This window comes from Hemitrygon akajei, chromosome 13 (assembly GCF_048418815.1).
Source record: "Hemitrygon akajei chromosome 13, sHemAka1.3, whole genome shotgun sequence".
Taxonomy (NCBI): domain Eukaryota; kingdom Metazoa; phylum Chordata; class Chondrichthyes; order Myliobatiformes; family Dasyatidae; genus Hemitrygon; species Hemitrygon akajei.
The window spans coordinates 8597526-8619860 of NC_133136.1; the positions used below are offsets into that span (position 1 = coordinate 8597526).

Consider the following 22335-nt stretch of genomic DNA (forward strand, 5'->3'; position numbering starts at 1 on the left):
ACCATTTATAATATGATCATGAAAATACAGCCAGAAGTATCAGAAAAAATTAAGAAGGAATGGGAAAAAGAACTTCATTGTCTTATACCCACTGAGCAGTGTGAGAAAATTTTACAATTAGTCAATTCCTCTTCTATTTGTGCTAAACATGCCCTAATACAATTTAAAGTTGTACATAGGGCTCACATGTCCAAGGATCAACTTGCTCGATTTTACTCTCATGTTAATCCAACCTGTGACAGATGTCATTCTGAAGTAGCTTCATTGACCCACATGTTTTGGTCTTGCCCTTGTTTGCAAAATTATTGGAAAGATATTTTCGGTACTATTTCAACAGTTCTGAATATCAAATTGCAACCGCATCCTATTACTGCAATTTTCGGTTTACCAATGGTGGATAATAGTTGTTTATCCCCCTCAGCCCGGTGGATGATTGCATTTGTTACATTAATGGCTAGAAGATCTATCCTATTGAATTGGAAAGAAATTAATCCTCCAACTACATTTCAGTGGTTTTCTCGAACTATCTCTTGTTTGAGCTTAGAAAAAATTAGAAGTGTTGTCTTTGATTCTTCAGTTAAAGTTGAAGAAACTTGGAGATCATTTATCCAACATTTTCATATCAGTTAAACTGACTTTTCCTAAACCCTGCGTCTATTATCCTTGATTATTTGGATGGAGGTGCGGAGTTATTGATGCTACTGTGTATATTTGACATAATGCAATGGCCCATGTTGGTTAGGTTTTTTTTTTCTTTTTTGGGGAATTTTTTTTCCCCTTCTTATTTACTCCCTTTATTCACAATTACTATGAGTTTGGGAGGTTATTATATATGGATTATCATCTATATGAATGTATACTTAGCCTATTAATTATGTACTTTCAAACTCTCTGTATTCCTGTTTCATTTATGTTTGTTTAAAATTAATAAAAAGATTTTTTTAAAAAGAAAGTATTATAAGTAATTTAGAGATGATTTAAAGTATACGGGAGGATGTGCGTAGGTTATATGCAAATACTACTCTATTTTATATATGGGACTTGAGCATCCGCATTTTTTGGTTTCCGCGGGAGGTCCTGGAACCAATCCCCCGTGGATAAGCAGGGCCGACTATACTGTGGAGTGCATTCTAACTGATTGCATCACTGTCTGGTATGGAGGGGCCAAGGCACAGGATCAGAAAAAGCTGCATTAAGTTCTGAACTCAGCCAGCTCCACCATGGGTAATAGCCTCCACCACCATCAAGAACACTTCAAAACAACACGTCAAAAATAGGTAGTATCCATCCCTCACAATTAAGGTGGTGCTACTACAGCCTGAAGATGCACACTCAACATTTTAAGAACAGCTTCTTCCCCTTCACTGCCAGATTTCTGAACAGACGGTGAACCCATGACTACAACCTCACCAATTTTTGCTCTCTATTATATATAGATATTACACTGTACTGTCACCACAAAACAACAAATTGCACAATATATGTCAGTGAAAATAAACCTGATTCTGATTAACTGAGTGTTATACTTTCATTTAGCCTCCCCAGCACCCAGGACATCTTCAAGGAGTGATGCCTTCATTAAGGACCCCCATCACCCAGGACATGCCCTCTTCTCATTGCTACTATCAGGGAGGAGGGACAGGAGCGTGAACGCACACATTCAACAATTCAGCAATAGCTTCTTCCCCTGTGCCATCAGATTAATGAATGGATATTGAACCCACGAACACTACCTCATTACTTTCCACTCTTTTGCACTACGTATTTAATGCTTTAAATCTATATATACTATTTATAGTAATGTAGTTTTTATTATGTATTGCAATGTACTGCTACTACAAAACAACAAATTTCACAACATATGCCAATGATGTTAAAACAGATTCTGGTTATATCTTTAGTCAATTCTGTCTTTTCCTTTGTTTTGCATAGAAGAACATGTTATCCCACTACTGCCCAGATTGAACAAGAAGACCATGGAGGCTTCATCTACTTAAATTACTTTGCAAGAATGATCCAATTCAATTCAACCTTTTATCATAATTTCTTCTTTTAGGAGTTGCCTTTAGCTCAGTGGCTCTCCTATATCGATGACTGTGCAGAGGATCCTACATGGAGGGACTTACCTGAAGAAATCAATCAGGGATGGTGGTAGAGGCCAGATACATTGGGAGTGTTTAAGAGACGATTAGATGAGCACATGGATAATAGGGAAATAAAAGGCTATGTAGGAGATGAGGTGGACAGATGCCTTTACTAAAGGAGGTGTAAGGTGTTCCTCCCATCCTCTAGCCTGAAAGTCACCCTTGGGCAAGGTCTAGCACCAACTTAGCCCCTTGATCAGGGTCACGTGAACCATGGGAGCAGGTGGTGGATGGTCGTATGAGCTACTGGTGCGTATCACAAGTTCTGGTTACATGACCACTGACACCAAGCAGACAATCTCTGTAGAGTATTGATAATCGCTGGGGTCACCCATCTTGTAAAGCCACTGCTCAACAAACAGCAAAGGCAAACCACTTCTGTAGAAAAGTTTAACAATGACTGCCTGCCCATGTCATAAGACGTGGCACATAATGAACGAATGATGTTGGAGGGAAGCATTAGATTGGTCTTAGAGTAGGTTATAAGGTCGGCACAACATTGTGGGCCAAAGGGCCTGTACTGTGCTGTAATGTTCTATGTTCAACCACCGCCTCATGGAACAGGATACAAGACCATAAGACATAGAAGCAGAATTAGGCCATTCAGTCCATTGAGCCCGCTCCGCCATTCAATCATGGTTCATCCCGGATCCCATTCAACTCTATATACCTACCTTCTCACCATATCCTTTAATGCCCTGACTGATCAGGAAACCATCAACTTCTGCCTTAAATATACCCACAGACTTTCCACAGATTCACTACTCTCTGGCTAAAAAAATTCCTCTCTGAAACACACCTAGAGAAGAAAAATGAAAAGATACCGTACCTTTGCTTGATTGATTACTTCGTTCCGGAGACGCTGTTTATTCCTCTGTAGTTTATTGGGCATCATCTTCCCAGTCCGGAAGTCAAAGCTGCTGAGGTCGATACTGTTTCCCAGATATCGAGCCAGCTGAGGTTTACTCCTGAACTTCTTCCCACTTGGGCTGAAAGGTGGAAGGGAAAATAAAAACCAAAATAGATGGTCTAGTACCAGTTGACAAAGGACATACATGCCAAATGGCAGTCACAACAAAGCACACGGGAGCTTAAACAAGGAAGTGTGCAAGAGTGAAAATTCATACATACACCATACAGATTGATACACTCAGTTGCAACTTTATTAGGTACACTAGTACACCTGATCGTTAATGCAAATATCTAATCAGCCAATTATGTGGCTGCACTCAATGCACAAAAACATGCAGAAATGGTCAACACAAACAAAATGCCAGAGGAACTCCATAGACCAAGCAGCATCTATGAAAACTAATAAACAGTTGATGTTTCAAGCTGAGACCCTTCATCAGGACTGGAAAGAAAGGGGGAAGTAGACAGATTCAGAAGGTGCGGGGAGGGGAAGGAGTACAATCCAGAGATGATAGGTGAAGCCAGATGCTGGGAACTGATAGTTCTAAACATCTAAGTGAAAAAGAAATGTGACTTAAGTGACTTTGACCATGGAATGATTGCTGGTTCCAGAAGGGGTGGTGTGAGTATCACAGAAACTGCTGATCTCTTGGGATTTACAAGCTTACAGAGAATGGTGCGAAAAGCCAAAAAACTTCCAGTGAGCATCAGTTCTGTAGGCAAAAATGCCTTGATAATGAGAGAGGCCAGAGAATAGCCAAAGTGGTTCAACCTGACAGGAAAGTGACTGTAACTCAAACTACAACAGTGGTGTGCAGAAGAGCATCTCCAAATGCACAACACATTGAACCTTTGGTGTGAATGAGCTATAGCAGCAGAAGACCACGAACATACAATACAATGGCCACTTTGTTAGGTACAGGAGGTACTGAATAATGTGGCCACTGAATCTATATTTATTCCCTACGACTAATGTGACAGAGCAAAACGCTACTTTGCTCCAAAGCGTCTCTCCAGAAGCAGAAGGCAAGGCATCCACACCTAATGAAGGTCACAGGAACAGCAGGAACAAGCTTGATCACATTATTTAGATCAAGAAGCTGTGAGAGCCAGCAGTTGTTTCATAAAAAGGTAGAAGCAGTGCAGAGCAACAAAAACACTGGCAAAGCCAGTGAGAGCACGTCTACTAGCAGAGAGAACAAGCTATGAAGTCAAGGACAGTTTTGAGGAAACCTTTATGTAGGCTTCATGAAAGCATTTTGCAATTATATCTCCACTGCGCCACCCCCATAGACGGTCCCAAACTCAGCTGTGAAAGGAGGAGGGTTGGGCCTGGGGCTAACCAGCCCAACCCAGAGCTACAAAAATGCCAACAGAAGCCCCAAAGACTTCAAGGGCTCTGGGGAGCTGTTGTCAGTGGCCTACACCCCAGCAGGGGTGATGGGCTTCACTAAACTCCCCACCACCAACCCCGAAAGAATAGAAAGACTTGTTCCTTCACAAACTTGTAATGAGATTTCACCAAAAATATTTTGAGGAAGTTGACTTGGTGGGTTGCTGTTTTTTGTTGTTCCTTTCGGGCAGCACCCTTGCCATTTCTTTAGCAATTTTTGCCTTTTTTTGTTATACGAGGCCAAGTTGGTCAACACAGCACAGGTGGAAAGTGTGCAAGGGGCCGGCTGGAGTCAAATCCGGGACCACTCACCACAAAGTCCAGAGCGGATGCCACTACTGGCTTTGACTTAGTGGCCAATTTCTATTAATTCATGTATAAATGAGTTTGTCATAATAGGGTATCCATTCCATGTATTTGTTTATTATTATTATTTGTTTATTCTGTATCCTACAACCATCAAGCTGCTGAACTGGTATGGACAACTTCACTCACCTAAACACTGAATTGAGTCTGCAATTGACTCACTTTCATGGACTCTACAACTCAAGTTTGAAGTATTCTTTCTCTATGTCTCTCTCTATTATTTGTTGTTTTTTTTTCTAGTTATACAGTCTGTCTTCTTTTGCACACTAGTTATTTGTCAGTCTGTGCAGTTTTTCATCAATTCTAAAGAATTTCTTTGTTCTATTCTGAATGCCTGCAAGAAAATTAATCTCAGAGTAGTGAATAATCATTAATTTACTTTGAATTTTATTTTGAGAATGTCAAAGGTAACATTTCACAGGAATAAAGCTATTTTCCTGCCCTTTGTAGAGTTTAAAGAGGCAGCATGGTAGCCTAGTGGTTGGTGTGACGCTCCAGACGTTCCAGAGTTCAATTCCAGCCTCGTCTGTTCTCCGTGTTCACTTTGGGTTTCCTCCAGCAGCTCCGATTTCCTCCCACGGTCCGAAGATGTACTGGCTAGTAAGTTAATTCATCATTGTAAATGGTCTCATGATTAGGTTAGGGTTAAATAGGTGGGTTGCTTGGCAGTGCAACTCTGAGTCGAAAAGAACTATTACGTGATGAATGGATAGATAAAGAAAGAAAGTTAATGACTCTTGGTGAGGAAATACTACATACCAAAGGGGCCTATCAGATAAATTTGGGATATGTTCTAATAAAATCCATCATGTTGGCAACTAATCATGAAGGGAAAGGCTGTGGGGAGCGGGTGTGAGAGACACATTCATTTTCGACATTGAAGAGTGGGAAGATATAACCACAATCAGACCTGAAGCATTCTTCAAATCCAACAATTGTCAAGTGAGCTAATGTTTCAGGATCCCACTGCAAAATGTACCCCAGAATCCACAATGAAAATGTTTACTTATTCAGAGATACAGTGCAGAACAGACCCTTCCAGCCACACCTAAGCACAGGACAATTTACAATGACCATTTAAACTACTAACTGGTACGTCTTCGGACCGAGCACCCAGAGCAAACCCACATATTCCACAGGGAGAATATACAGACTCCTTATAGATGTTGTCGGAATTAAACTCATAACTCCGATGCCCCGAGCTGCAAGACTGCCAAGGTAATCGCTATATTAACGTGGTGCCCACAGAATGCTTAACCATGGAACAGAATTGCTGCGACAGAGTTTTATAAATAGCTTTCAAATCCAAAGCCTGTTACGTAAATGAGTGAGTTGCTGAATCACACCATGCACTGAAAACCATCCACTAGCGCTCCTAATATTTATATCAAACTCTTCAAGGAAGTGATTTGTATCAGTCCTATAAAATAAATTCTTTAACTTCCTAGCTAATCTTTAAACTAGTGAAACATAAAGTGACACCAACACTGGGTTTTGCAAAGAATCCAGAAATAGCACAAGCCTTAGATTGAGAGACTGATGTGGAATAGGTTAAGGTCGGATGTAGGTTGCAGGCCAAGGGGCCTGTAATGTGCTGTCCTACACTCAGTGGCGCACTTTATCAGGTGCACTGTACACACGCTTGTTAATGCAGATATCTAATCAGCCAGTCATGTGGCACCAACTCAATAGGTAAAGCATGCAGGCATGGTCAAGAGCTTCAGTTGTTCTTCAGATCAAACATCAAAATAGGGAACAAATGTGTTCCAAGTGACTTTGAGCATGAAATAACAGTTGGTCCCAGATGGGATGGTTTGAGCATCTCAAACAGCTGATCTCCTACGATATTCACATATAGCTGAGTCGAGAGTTTGCAGAGAATGGTGAGAAAAACTAAAACACCCAGCAAGTGGCAGTTCTGTGGGTGAAAATGCCTTGATAGAGGTTGGACGAGAACAGCCAAACTGGTTCAAGTGGGCAGGAAGACAACCACAACTCAAATAACCACGTGCAGAAGAGCATGAACAAACACTCAATGGACACTTTATTAGGTAAACGATGTTCTAATTGGTGGTAATCTGAAATTGTTGTCTTCCATACGCCAATGTGCAGCAGGAAGGATTGCTCCCAGTTTGATGATTCAAAGCCAAAGTACCATGTAACTTTACAACAGTCCAGGAAATATACATTAATTGTAAATAAAAAGGGAAAAAAGCCCTTTACATATTCCTGCCGCTGCTTATAAGGAGTTTGTAAGTTCTCCCCATAACCATGTTAATGTTATAGCTATATAGGACCCTGATCAGACCCCACTTGGGAGTACTGTATTCAGTTCTGGTCGCCTCACTACAGGAAGGATGTGGAAGCCACAGAAAGGGTGCAGAGGAGATCTACAAGGATGTTACCTGGATTGGGGAGCATGCCTTATGAGAATAGGTTGAGAGAACTCGGCCTTTTCTCCTTGGAGCAACGGAGGATGAGAGGTGACCTGATAGAGGTGTATAAGATGATGAGAGGCATTTGATCATGTGGGTAGTCAGAGGCTTTTTCCCAGTGCTGAAATGGCTAACACGAGAGGGCACAGTTTTAAGGTGCTTGGAAGTAGGTACAGAGGAGATGTCAGGGGTAAATTTTTTTTACAGAGAGTGGTGAGTGCATGGAATGGGCTGCCGGCAACGGTGGTGGAGGCAGATACAATAGGGTCTTTTAAGAGACTTCTGGATAGGTACATGGAGCTTAGAAAAATAGAGGGCCATGAGACCATAAGATATAGGAGAACTAGGCCATTCAGCGCATCGAGTCTGCTTCACCATTCAATCATGGACTGATCCAATTCTTCCAGTCATTCCTACTCTCCTGCCTTCACCCCATACCCTTTGATGTCCTGGCTAATCAAGAACCTATTTATCTCTGCCTTAAATACATCCAATGACTTGGCCTCCACAGCTTCTCGTGGCAACAAATTCCACAGGTTTACCACCATCTGCCTAAAGTAATTTCTCCACATCTCAGTTCTAAATGGCCGTCCTTCAATCCTGAAGTTATACGGTCTTGTCCTAGAATCCCCTACCATGGGATTCTAAGTACATGTTTGGCACAGCATTGTGGGTCGAAGGACCTGTATTGCGCTGTAGGTTTTCTATGTTCTACATGGGATTTCTGTGGGTGCTCCAGTTTCCTCCTACAGTCCAAAGACATAACACTTGGTAGGTTATTTGGTCATTGTAAACCATCCTCTTGCATTTGTACAGAGCCCTGGTAAGACCACACCTGGAGTATTGTGTACAGTTTTGGTCTCCAGAGTTAAGGAAGGACATCCTGGCTGTAGAGGAAGTGCAGCGTAGATTCACGAGGTTAATTCCTGGGTTGTCTGGACTGTCTTACGCAGAGACGTTAGAGAGACTGGGCTTGTACACGCTGGAATTAAGGAGATTGAGAGGGGACCTGATTGAAACATATAAGATTATTAAGGGATTGGACAAGATAGAGGCAGGAAATATGTTCCAGATGCTGGGAGAGTCCAGTACCAGAGGGCATGGTTTGAGAATAAGGGGTAGGTCATTTAGGACAGAGTTAAGGAAAAACTTCTTCTCCCAGAGAGTTGTGGGGGTCTGGAATGCACTGCCTCGGAAGGTAGTGGAGGCCAATTCTCTGGATGCTTTCAAGAAGGAGCTAGATAGGTATCTTATGGATAGGGGAATCAAGGGATATGGGGACAAGGCAGGAACCGGGTATTGATAGGAATTGATCAGCCATGATCTCAACATGGCGGTGCAGGCTCGAAGGGCCGAATGGTCTACTTCTGCACCTATTGTCTATTGTCTATCCCGTAATTAGACTAGGATTAAATTGGGGGACTGCTGGATGGCATGGCTCAAAGGGCTGGAAGGGTTTGTCCTACACTGTACCTCCACAAATAAATAAACTTCAACATAGAGATTAGCTTTATTTGTCACAAGTATGTTGAAACATACAGCCAAATGCCTCGTTTGCACCAATGGCCAAAACAATCTGAGAATTGTACTGGGGCAAACTGCAAATGTCACTATGGCCAACACAGAATGCCCACAACTCACTAACCCTAACATCTTTGGAAGTTGAGAAGAAACCAGATCACCTGGAGGAAATGCACATGTTCTCAGGGAAAACCTATCAACTCCTTACGGATAGCGGCTGCAATCAAATCAACTGGTGATAGCTGGCACCAAAGAGCAATTTCATCAACAGCTATGCTACTGTCTGGCCCACATTACAGCAATAGACTGACCTGAGGAATACAGAAGATGTCTCAAACTTTTCTAAATGCCTGAAAATGGGATGCACAGCTCAAAAATAGAAAATAATTACAACATGCTGCAACACTTTATTGCTAACAGTAGCTCAATAGATGATTAAAAATAAAATCACTCTTCTGTCAGTTGCTTTCTCTTTTGCCTGCTGTTCCTAAAGGCAAATAAGGTATTAACTTATGTGAAACCTGCAATTGTTAAATTTAGGGGCAAAGAAACACAAGATATATAAAAAGAAATCACATCATTAAATTTGAAACTCATGCTGATTACATAACTGAAGATATTTTAAATTTATTGAAATATTAGAATAGTTAAAAAGTGATGCCTCCAAAAGGTGGCATCCATCATTAAGAACCCAATCACCCAGGACATGCCCTTTTCTCATTGCTACCATCAGGAGGGAGGTACAGGAGCCTGAAAACACACACTCAATGTTTCAGACATCAAAATAGGGAACAAATGTGTTCCAAGTGACTTTGAGCATGGAATAACTGTTGGTCCCAGATGGGATGGTTTGAGCATCTCAAACAGCTGAAAAAGTAAAACCCTCCACCATTTGATTTCTGAGTGGACATTTAACCCATGAAGACTATCTCACTATTTTTTTCCTTTCTTCTTGCTCCCTTTTTATACTATTTATTTTTAAAATATATCTCTTATAATTTATAGCTTTTATTATGTATTGCAATGTGCTGCTGCCACAAGCAACAAAATGCACAACATATGTCAGTGAAATTGAACATCATTCTGACTCTAAATACTCTTGAAAGCCAGTGAAAAGCTGTTCTGTTGAATGCCAATTTTAAATTTGGTACCCACATTTATGTTATTAAATCCCTCCGATTGACTGCTATTGCAATGTTCCATGTATATGGTGCAATCAAATAGATATGTTATTAATTCCTGTTCAAACAATACAGCTCTTGTCATCACCTCTCACCCTCATCCTTATTTGACGCATCTACACAAAGTTCAAAGTAAAATTTATTTTACAAACATGTCACCACATTCAACCCTGAGATTCTTTTTCTGCAGGCGTACTTAACAAATCTATAGAACAGTAACTGTAAACTGTAAACTAACTGTGCACATGCAGATACAAATAAATAGCAATAAATAACAAGCATGAAATAACAATATAACAGAGTCCCTAAATGAGTGTAGCTATCCCCTTTTGTTCAAGAGCCTGATGATTGAAGGGTAGCAACTGTTCTTGAACCTGGTGGTGAGAGTCCTGAGGCACCTGTACCTTCTACCTGATGGCAGCAGTGAGAAAAGAGCATGACCTGGGTGGTAAGGCACATGCAACAGACTGCCATTCCTCAAGTCCACAGTTCTCCTTCACAGTTCTAAAGGGGCTCCAGATAATCTCCAGAAGCATCAGTTCATTTGTTGAGTAGGTAAACTGCAGCCTTCACACTTAGAGTATTGTGAACAATTTTGAGCTTCTTATCTAAGAAAGGATGTGCTGGCATTGAGAAGGCTCACAAAAATGATCCTGGGAATGTATGATTAAGGGGTTAATATACGAGGAGCCCAAACACAAACAAGAGAAAATCTACAGATGCTGGAAGTCGAAGCAACACACACAAAATGCCGGAGGAACTCAGCAGGCCAGGCAGCATAGACTGGTGAAGGAGATACAGCTCTGGAGAAAGGGGAGGCTGATAGGAGAGGACAGAAGGCTACGTAAGAAAGAAAAGAGGGAAGAAGCAACAGAGAGAAGTGATAGGTAGGTAATAAGATAAAGTGAAAGAGGGAAATGGGATTGGAGAATGGCAATAGGGGGTGGGGTTGCATTACCAGAAGTTCAAAAAAAAAATCGATGTTTATGCCATCAGGCTGGAGGTACCCAGACAGACTACAAGATGTTGCTCTTCCAACCGGAGCGTGGTCCCATCACGACAGTAGAGGCAGCCAAGAACTGACATGTCAGAATGGAAATGGGAAGTGGAATTAAAATGGGTGGCCACTGGGAGATTCCACTTTTTCTGTCAGAGAGTAGGTGCTCGGTGAAGCGGTCTCCCAATCTGCATCGGGTCTCACCAATGTTAAGGAGTACCGGATACAGTAGATGAACTCAACGACTGACAGGTGAAGTGCCGTCTGACATGGAAGGACTGTTTGGGGCCCTGAATGGTAGTGAGGGAAGTGGTGTAGGAGCAGGTATGGCACTTGTTCTGCTTGCAAGGTTAAGTGCCAGGAGGGAGATCGGTGGAGAGGGATAAACACCCAAGGGAGTCGTGTAGAGAGCGATCCCTGTTGAAAGCAGAAAGTGTGGAGGGGGTGGGGGAGGGAAAGTGGTGGGACCCTGCTGGAGATGGTGGAAGTAACGGAGATTATGTGCTGGATGCGGAGGCTGGTGGGGGGGGGGGGGGTGGTGTGCTTGGTGAGGGCAAGAGAAACCCTATCCCTATCCAGGAGGATAGGGTGAGGGCAGACATGTAACACACAAAATGCTGGAGGAACTCAGCAGGCCAAGCAGCACCTATGGAAAAGAGTACAATCGATGTTTCGGGCCAAGACCCTTCATCAGGACTGGAAAAAAGAGGAGGACTCAGTAGGAAAGTGGGGGGAGGGGAGGCAGAACATTTTGTCCTCAGTAAGGGCCTCACCTTTGTCCCCTTACACTCTCACCTGAGTGAGTACCACGCCTGACATGACACTGACTCCTTTTCCGCCGCCTCCTTCTCCAGACCTATTTCATCAGCAATGATTCTCCACCCTGCACCGATGACCTCTCCTCCTGTCTTCTACCCTCCTCCTCTTGGACCAGCACTTAAGTGCCATCACAAAGAAGTTCAACAGCACCTCTACTTTCTTAGAAGTTTCCGTAGATTCAGCATGTCCACCAAAAATTCTGACAATAGATGCACAGTGGAGAGAATCCGGACTGGATGCATCACAGCGTGGTATTGTAACATCGATGCCCAGGAACAGAAAAGCCTTCAATAAGTGTTGGATACAGCTCAGTCCATCACAGGCTAAGCCTTCCCCATCAATGAGCATATTTCCAAAGAAAAACAGCCTGATAAGGGTTTCGGCCTGAAAAGTCGTCACTACCTCCTCCCATAGATGCTGTCTGGCCTGCTGAGTTCTGCCAGCATTTTGTGTTTTTATTTAGCATCCATCATCAAGGACCCCACCATCCAGGTCATGCTCCCTTTTAACTACTACCATCAAGGGGGAGATACAGAAGCTTTAGGATCCACACCATCAGGTTCAGGAATAGTTATTACCCCTCAACCACCAGGCATCTGAAATGACATGATCACTTTGATCACTACAACTCTGAAGTGATTTACAACTAGTAAACTCACTTTCAAGGACTCTAGAACTCATGTTCTCAATAATATTTGTACAATTTGTCTTCTTTTACACATTGATTGTCAGCTCTTTACATAGTGTTTCATAAATTCTACTGTATTTCTTTATTTTAATGTGAATGCCTGCAATAAAATTAATCTGAAGGTAGCATATGGTAACATAAACATAGATACTTCGATAATAAATTTCACTTTGAAATCTTACTTTGAACTTTGAAGTACACTCAAAGTACTTGAGTACTAAAGTACCCGTGGTCACTTTATTAGGTACATCTGCTTATTAATGCAAAGACATAATCACCCTATTATGTGGCAGCAACCTAATGCATAAAAGCATGCAGACATGGTCAAGAGGTTCAGAAGAAACATTAGAATGGGGAAGAAATGTGATTTAAATGACTTTGAACATGGAATGATTGTTGGTGCCAAACAAGGTGTTTTCAGAATCTCAGAAACTGCTGATCTCTGGGATTTTCAGGCACAGAATTTACAGAGAATGGTGCAAATAAAAATATCCAGTGAGTGGCAGTGCTGCGGGTGAAATTGACTTGTTAATGAAAGAGGTCAGAGAATAGCCAGAATGGTTCAAGCTGTCAGGAAGGCAACGGTAACTCAAATAACCACATGTTACAACAGTGGTGTGCAGAAGAGCATCTCTGTACACACAACACATCGAAATCTGAAGTTGATAGGCTACAGCACAAGACCACAAACATACATTCAGTGACCACTTTATAAGTTACAGGAGGTAGCTAATAAATTGACCACTGAATGCATTTACCACATGAAGTCACTGTTCCAGACATAATTAGAACTCACTCTGGGTCAAACTACCCTGCTTAGCTCTTTTAAGACTCTCCATTCTTGACCCTTTCCCACTTTACTTTCTCTGGAGATAAGAAATGTATGGAATTTTGCCACACGAGCCAAGAATCTGTTGTGCAACATGTATTAACCCCTTGCCAAACCTATACTATGCAAATTAACAAATGATTTGAGTTTTTCTCCAAAACACAATTGCTTTCTCATCCTCAGAACTTTACAATGAATTATTCATAGTCTCTTACTGACCTGCAATGCACCTCTCCAACCCAACACTTTTATCAGTTCATTGATTTCAAAGATTCTAGCCAAAGTTTACAAACTGTTTCATAGCCTTTAACTCATTTTAACCCTTGCACTCTACTTGTTCTCTCTGATCCGAGACTGTTTCACTTCCTGAGTAACACACACTAAATGCAGAGACAGAGAAGCCCACAGGTCAGGCAGCCTCTATGATGGGCAATAAAGAGACAACATCATTTTGGGCAGATCCCTTCAATGGATCAAGATGAACGGACTGGCCGGAGATGCCCGTGGCCCCCACTGAAGGGACCTGGCCTGAAATACCCACAGTTCCCATGAAGGGCTTGGCCTGTAGCGCCTGGCGCCTGATGAAGGGACTTGGCCTGAAATGCCTGGCTTGCTGAGCAAGGGACTTGGCCGGAAAAGTCAACCCTTCATCGCTCTCTGTAGATTCGGCCGGACCTACTGAGTTTATCCAGTATTGTGTGTGTGGGGATCAAGATTTCCAGCATCTTCAATATCTTGTGTCTGAGGTCGGTACTTATCATAGATTAACACAAAAAATGCTCTAGGAATGCAGCAGGTCAGGCAGCTTCTATGGAAAGAAATAAAGCATCAGCATTTTAAGTGAAGCCCCTTCCTCAGGACTGGAAACATCTTGGTCCAAAGCGTCAGCTATTTCATCTTCTCCATAGATGCTGCCTGACCTGCCAATTTCCTGCAGCTTGCACAGATTTCTTGTCTTTATTACTTTCCATTGTTCACAACCAACTTTAACACCAGAACAAGGAAAAATGATTAATAAAAATACGATTCTTTCTTCCAAATGTGAAGACCGTGGAGACGTACGTGTCATGCTGTATTAGTGGCAAAGGAAAAGGCAGGAAGCAGACACATGGCCACAATTTCTGGGAAAAGTTAGGGCCTGCACCATTACTGCATGCTAATGGCATGCCGGTGAGCAATTTCTCAAACAGAGACCTACTGCTTTTCATTAGAGGCAAGCAGAGGACTGAACTAAACAACGTACAGTCCAAATCATCAATCAAAAAGATGGACTCACAGGTCAAAAGCATGATTTGAGAATGGGATAAGCTCAGAAGAGAAATAAAAAGTATTTCCAACACCAAGTCAGTATTTTTCTTAATACATGAGGGACAATGCAGGATATCAACAAGCTCATTAGCTGAATTTCTGTGACTTGCAAGAAGTTTAAAAAAAATTATCCATGTGCATGTAATGTGGAAGCAGGTTCACGGGTTCGGTGAGACAGAAGGCATTGGTTACAAATAAGTATATTAATCATTTATATACAAACTGTAAAAGATTCGACCAAACATCTAAGTCCCCAAGTTACGTAAACTACAAAAACTAAATCTTCACCAAACTGATACTTGGCTAAAAGTACCAGTCTGGAGCAAACTTTCCCAACGATTCTTTAGTACTGGCCACGACCTCAGTGTGAAGAGGAGTCTTGAGACAAAAGGAAAAGAGAGGCCAAGCCTCCTGCACGTGGTATTCTTCTACCCTTGAGGCACCGGAACTAGACATCAGTGCCGTGGCATACAAGCCAACCAATGGAAAAGGGAGCCCACAACTTTTAAACGGGCCAATCAACAACCAACATGGCAGAAGGAGCTTTCAACTGGTAAATAAGCCAACCCCCTACATGAAAGTCGCAACCCTCAAACCAATATGGCCTTCACAAATGTCACTAACTACATACAAACCACAAAAGTAAAATACATACCCAGTACTGCAACACAATAGTCACCAGCAAGGTGACAGCGCATTAAAATGTTGATTTCTAGGTCAGAAACTCTATAACTCTGGTTAGACCACACATGGAGTATTGCGTTCGCCTTGGTAGCCTAAGTTAGCACAATGCTATTACAGCTCGGAGCATTGGCGTTCAATTCAAATGCACTCTATAAGACGTTTGTACAACCTTCCTCTGGGTTTTCCTGTTTCCTCCCACAGTCCAAAGACATACTGGTAGTAGGTAAACTGGTCATTGTAAATTGTCCTGTGATTACGCTCAGTGGGGCTCGAAGGGTCAGAAGGGCCTTCCTTGCGCCGCATCTCTAAATAAATAAGTAAGTGCTGGTCACTTATCGGGAAAATGTAGGAGTTTTAGAAGAGTGCAAAGGAGATTTACCAGGATGTTGCCTGGATTAGAGGGCATGTCTTATGTCTTAGGTTTTTGGAGTGAAGTCGGACGAGAGAGATGTACAAAACATAGATAGAATGGACAGCCAGAGACTTTTACCCAGGGTGGAAATGTCTAATACAAGAGGGTATGATATTAAACTGATGGGAGGAAACTATGGGGGGGGGGGGGGGTGAGGGGGAGATAAGTTTTTTTTTAAAAAGAGAGTTGTTGGTGTGTGGATCGAGCTGCCAGAGATGGTGGTAGAGGCAGATACATTAGGGACATTTAAGAAACTGTTAGATGAAAAAAAAAATGGAGGGCAATGTGGGAGGAAATGGTTAGACTGATGTTAGAATAGGTCAAAAGTTCAAGAGAATATCATGAGCCGAAGGGCCTGCACTGTGTTGTACTGTTCTATGTTCTACATTCTAAGCTGCTAGAGACAAGGATTGGCCCAGAAGAAATTTGATTATGGGGCGTGGTGCAGCATTAAGTAGAATTTCATAACAGGGTTAAGTAATGAGAGCAACAAGAATGTATAGAAGCAAATTTCAAAAACATCACTGCCATGATGCTGAAAATTGTATTGCTTGAAGTGAGAGAGGAAAATTATAATTCTGTGGAATCTCTGATATTTGCATTCAAGGAGAACATCAATTTATATGTTTGTAATTCAGTAGACAGCAAAAGCGCGCCTTCATTTACCACACCTTATTCTAAAATATGACTAGTCATTGCTAAAGTACTTTGACTTCAGATCCCTTAAATTACCACACTGTGACTCACTGGTGATTCACTACTGAGTTCTACGCAGTCTGTTGCCACAATGATATCAAAAAATACATACGATACATGCAGAATTATAGGGTGTTGAAATGTAGATAATGAACATATAATTCTGCCAAGTTGACTTTTGGCCAACTTGCCCAAGAAACATATTGCTAGAAAGATCACCAGGATGTGCCTGAGGATTTGAGAGCAAGTGCAGAGTTACCTTGCTCCAATCGTAAAGTGCCTTCACATCTTATGAAGAAAGGTTGAGTGAAGTAGGGCTTTGTTCTTTGGAGTGATATACGATGAAAGGTGAAATGTGTAAGATTGAAAGGCAAAGATAGAGTGGACAGCCAGTGCCTTTCTCCAAGGGCAGCAATGGCCAGTACTAAATGACATCGTTTAAGGCAGGGGTTTCCAACCTTTTTGATGTCTGTAGACTCCAGGTTGGGAACCGCTGGTTAAAGTGAATAGAGGAAAGTTTAAGAATGAACCTATGTACAATACCTCACTATTTTTTTTTCTTTTATTTTATTTTGTGTCACATTTTATAACTATGTGCCCTCCGGTCCTAGACTCCCCACAAAAGGAGACATCCTCTCAACATCCGCTCTATCTAGACCTTTCAACATTCAAAAGGCTTCAATGAGATTTCCCCCGCCCCACCCCCGCCTTCATTCTTCTAAATTCCAGCCAATATAGGCCCAAAGCTGTAAAATGTTCCTCATATGATAACTCTTTCATTCCTGGAATCATTCTCCTGAACTTCCTCTGAATGCTCTCCAATGTTAACACATCCTTTCTTCAATACGGGACCCAAAACTGCTCACAATACTCTAAGTGAGGCCTCACCAGTGCCTTATACATCCTCAGCATAACATCCTTGCTTTTATATTCTAGCCCTCTTGAAATGAATGCAAGCATCCCATTTGCCTTCTTCACCCTGCAAATTAACCTTCAGGGAAACCTGTACAAAGACTCCCAAACCCCTTTGCCAGCGATATTAAACCAGATTCAGATTTGAACACGGGTCGGATTTATACAGATCAGCACACTGTCCGTCAAAGAGCCCATACTGTATTGCAGGGAAGCAGTGGCAAGATAAACAATGGAACAGGCACAAGAGACGAATAACTAACTCTTGGTTCGACTTGTGTTCTTATTTCTTCAAGTGTTCTTGGACCTAGTTTTTAATGCAGAAAGATGCAGAGTTTAAAGAAGGAAGACAAAAAAGGAATACAAAGAAAGTGGTAGCAAGGTAAATTTAATATCACGTACATATACATCACCATACATGTCCCCGAGATTCATTTTCTTGTGGGCATTCACAATAAATACAAAGAAACACAATAAAACTAATGAAAAAAAGCAAAGATGGACAAATTACCAGTATACAAAAGACAACTGCTAGCAAATACAAAAGGAAAGAAAAACAAAATAATAAAAAATAAGGAATAAGTGTCGAGAACTTGAGATGAAGATTCCTTAAGTCCATAGGTTATGGGAACAGTTCAATGATGTGGTGAGTGAAGTTACAAGAGCCTGATGATTGAGGGGTAATAACTGCTCCTGAACCTGGAGGTATGGTTGCTGAGGCTCCTGTACCACGTTCTTGATGGCAGCAGCAAGAAGAGAGGGAGAAGAAAGTTCTACACAAACATCTGGGAGAGCTTTTGAATGCAAGTGATAAGTTACCTTGCTACAATTATAAAGGAGCCTCACAGCATCATGACTTTTGAGGAAAGGTTAAGCGAGGTAGGGCTTTCCTCTTTGGAGAAAGAAAGGATAAATGGTGAGGTGTGTAAAATTAAAGGACATTTAGAGTCCAGGGAGGAGTAACACCTCTGGTGAAGGGGTTTGTTGTTTCCATTTCCAGGACTGCTCACTCACCTTTGGTCCCCACCAAACACTCAGTTCTCACCTGTGGCTCCACTAAGCTATTTGCATGTGGCAACTGCCACACTGCTTCAAAGGGCAGGCTAAACCAGGTGAGGGTAACTGGCAGACTCACACCCCAGTGAGATAGGGGCATGCCTCTCCTTGCACGTGAAGTCAGCTATGGTGAACTGGGTAGACAAGATCTACAGTGAGATGCAATGGCCAGGAAGGCAGTTCTGCAACGCTTCACGGACAGCAAAGAGTACGACAACGCGGAGAAGTTATAGCCATCCACTGTAACCACGGAAGTCCCCAATTTGTGACGACTATGGTTACCACTGCATTGTTCAAATTTAACTCAGGCATCCGAGATCAAGAATGAAACTGCCCCACTGCAACAGCTTTTTCACTTTAAAAACTCTCCCACACACGTTTCCTGTAATTGTAGGACACAATGGACAACGAATCGCATCAACAATAGAAGTACTGGTCCTAAGCTTGGTGATCAGGTGATCACCAGACAGTTTCCAACTGGGATTTAACATTGGAATTTTCATTTAGATTTTAGATTTAGTGATAGAGCACGGTAACAGATGCTTCAGGCCCAACAAGCCCACACCGCTCAATCACACCCACGTGAACAATTAACCAACTGACCAACTCGTCTTTGGAATGTGGGAGGAAGCTCCCGGAGTACACTAGGAAAACCCATGTGGTCACGGGAATAATATACAAGCTCCTTACAGACAGCAGTGTGAGTTGAATCTGGGTCACTGGTGCTGAAATAGTGTTACGCTATTACAGAGTTATACACTACCTTTTCAGAGTATCTAGATGCAAAAATGCAATCTTTTGCAGATCTAGATTTTCCTGGCAATTCATTGCATTGTTGAAATTTAACTCAGAGAAGTGATGCTTTTAGTAAAATTAAACTAGGGCAGGACACAAGGCCATAAGACAAGAGCAGATTAGGCCATTTGGTCCTTCTAGTCTGCTGGTCCATCGTGGCTGATTTATTATCCCTCTCAACCCCATTCTCCTGCCTTCTCCCCGTAATCTAAAACAGCCTTACTCATCAAGGACCTATCAACCTCTGCTTTAAATATACTTAATGACTTGGCGTCCACAATTGTCTGTGGCAATGATTTCCACAGATTCACCACCCACTGGCTAAACAAATTGCTCAACTCCATTCTGAATGGACATCCCTTTATCTTGAGGTTCTGTCCTCTGGTCCAAATCACCCACTATAAGGAACATCCCTGCAAATCTACTCCACCCAAGCCTTTCAATATTCGATAGGTTTCAATGAGAATTTCCCCTTCCCCCATTCTTCTAAACTCCGCTCAGTACAGACCCAGAGCCATCATATGCACATATGCATAGTGCAGGGCACTGGGGAATATCGTAAAACAGAGAGACCTGTGGGTACAAATGTGATTGTGCAAAAAAAAGAGTACTGTTTCTCCACTCAAAAGACTTGGGCCGTCGTGTTGCAGCCATACAAGATGTTGGTGAGGCCACACTTAGGAGTATTGTGTGCAGCTCTGATCACCATACCATAGGAAGGATGTGGTTAAGCTAGAGAGCGAGCAAAGAGCTATTTAAGAGCGTTGCTGGGACTGGAATGGCTCTAGTTATGAGGAGAGACTAGACAGGCTAGGACTGCTTTTCATGAGGAACAGGAGGCTGAGGGGAGAAATTTGTAAAATTTGATTTTATTTCGAGATACGACTTGGAACAGGCCCTTCTGCCCACCAAGTGGCACCTCTCAGTAACCCAGTTACTTAACCCTAGTCTAATCACAGCAAACAATGTACAACCTTACTTAGGGGATGCCGGTACTGAACTCCGCACCGAGCTAGAATAGCATTTCGGTAACCGCTCCACTACTGTGGCATAGTTATCCAGAATAAGGACATTTAAAAATAGATAGCACAGGGTTAAGGTGAAAGGCAAAAGATCAAAAGGGAACCAAAGAGGTAGGTTTATCACATAGTGATGGTGGTTCCCAACGAGCTGCTAGAGGAAGTGGTAGAAGCAGGTACAGGATGGCACAGTAACGTAGAACTTAGCATGATTGCTCTACAACACTAGCAATCGGTAGGCCAAATTTGAAGACAGAGTATAATATTAATGTTAAGACTCTTGGCAATGTGGAAGATCAGCAAGATCTTGGGGTCTGGGTCCATAGGACACTCAAAGCTGCTGCACAGGTTGACAGTGTTGTTAAGAAGGTGTATGGAGTAATGACCTTCATCAACCGTGGGATTAAGTTCAAGAGCCAAGAGGTAATGTTGCAGCTATATAGGACCCTGGTCAGACCCCACTTGGAGTACTGTGCTCAGTTCTGGTCACCTCACTACAGGAAGGATGTGGAAACTATAGAAAGGGCACAGAGATTTACAAGGATGTTGCCTGGTTTGGAGAGCATACCTTATGAGAATAGGTTGAGAAAACTTGGCCTTTTCTCCTTGGAGCGACAGAGGATGAGAGGTGACCTGATTGAAGTGTATAAGATGATGAGATGAATTGATCCTGTGGATAGGCAGAGGCTTTTTCCGGCAACATTGGTAGAGGCAGATACCATGGGGTCTTTGAAGAGACTCTTAGATAGGTACATGGAGCTTAGAAAAATAGTGGGCTATGCAGTAGGGAAATTTTAAGCAGTTTCTAGAGTAGGTTACATGGTCGGCACAACATTGTGGGCCAAAGGGCCTATAATTTACTGTAGCTTTCTTGTTGTTATATGTTTAAATCAGCGATCGGGGTTCGATTCCTGCCGCTGTCTGTAAGGAATTTGTATGGTCTTCCCATGACAGTGTGGTTTTCCTCCAGGTGCTCCAGTCTCCCCCCACATTCCAAAGATGCACAGATTAAGATTCGTAAATTGTGGGCATGCTATGGTAGCACCAGGACCTTGGCAACACCTGTGGGCTACCCCCAGCACATCCTCACAATGTACTGGACGTCAGTGCAGACGTTGCAGTTCACTATATCATTTGATGTTGCGGCTTGTTGGGCCAGAAGGGCCTGTACTGCACTGCATCCCTAAATAATTTCAAAATGTTGCATGTTTTCATCGGTCAAATTGTTAGTACCTTGGAATGTTATTGATTAGGTTTTTTTTTAAACATACACAATCTCTGACAGCTTTAACAGACAGCCGTCCTAGATGAATGACTTGATTTCTGTTCAAAGCCAGACAAGTTATTTTCAATCTGAGGTGACTAGCATTGCCCCTGGGTCTCATACAGGTTTGTGCTGACTTCAGGAAGGAATTTCACACCAGACACCCATTCCAGTAATGGATCACAGTATGGAGAATGATGCAGCCAAACACTCTACACCCAAAATAAACCACCTTGAACAATTTCCAAATAAGACGATAAGACATAGGAGCAGAATTAAGCCATTCAGCCCTTCAGATGCCACTTAATGTTGAGGAAAAGAAGTTCCACTTAATCTCATTCAACCACAAGACCTACTTCCACATCATTTCAATATCTTCTAAGCGATGCTTTGCAAAGTCTTTATGGGTAAGTATATACTATTTCTAAGCGGTATGTGTGGAGTAAATCTAATACTGTGCATCAGCGGGGTTACACCATCCCTACTGTAAAATATGGTGGAGGTAGCATCATGCTATGGGGCTGCTTTTCAACAGCAGGGACTGGGAAATCTGGAGTGATGACTGCTGCTAAATACAGAGAGATCCTGGATAAAAACATGCTGGCCTCTGCCAGAAAGCTTAAACTGAGGAGGAACACTTTTCTTCATTTGGAGCTCTGGCAGTGTGCTTTGGGTCGTTGTCCTGCTAAAAGACAGTCAAAGTCTTGACATGAACCCAACTGCACATCTCAGTCAAAACCTCAAGACTGGTGTCCACTGCCACTCCCCGAATAACCTGGCACAGCTTAAACCATGTTGAAAGGAGGAACGGGAAAATCTTGCTGCAATACATTGTGCAAAGCGAATAGAGACTTATCCAAAAAGACTACTGGCTGTAATTGCCGCAAGTAGTAGTTCAACTTAG

General features: G+C 42.3%; 1 protein-coding gene across 3 annotated transcripts in view; it reads right to left on the reverse strand.

Moving 5' to 3' along the window:
* LOC140737623 (methyl-CpG-binding domain protein 3-like) overlaps window positions 1–22335 on the reverse strand; it is a 131326-nt gene that overhangs the window by 100032 nt on the left and 8959 nt on the right. For all 3 annotated transcript variants that reach the window (XM_073064090.1, XM_073064092.1, XM_073064091.1), the window contains exon 2: window positions 2974–3133. In XM_073064090.1, the coding sequence (XP_072920191.1) occupies window positions 2974–3133 (160 nt within the window). The remainder of the gene's footprint in view (window positions 1–2973; window positions 3134–22335) is intronic.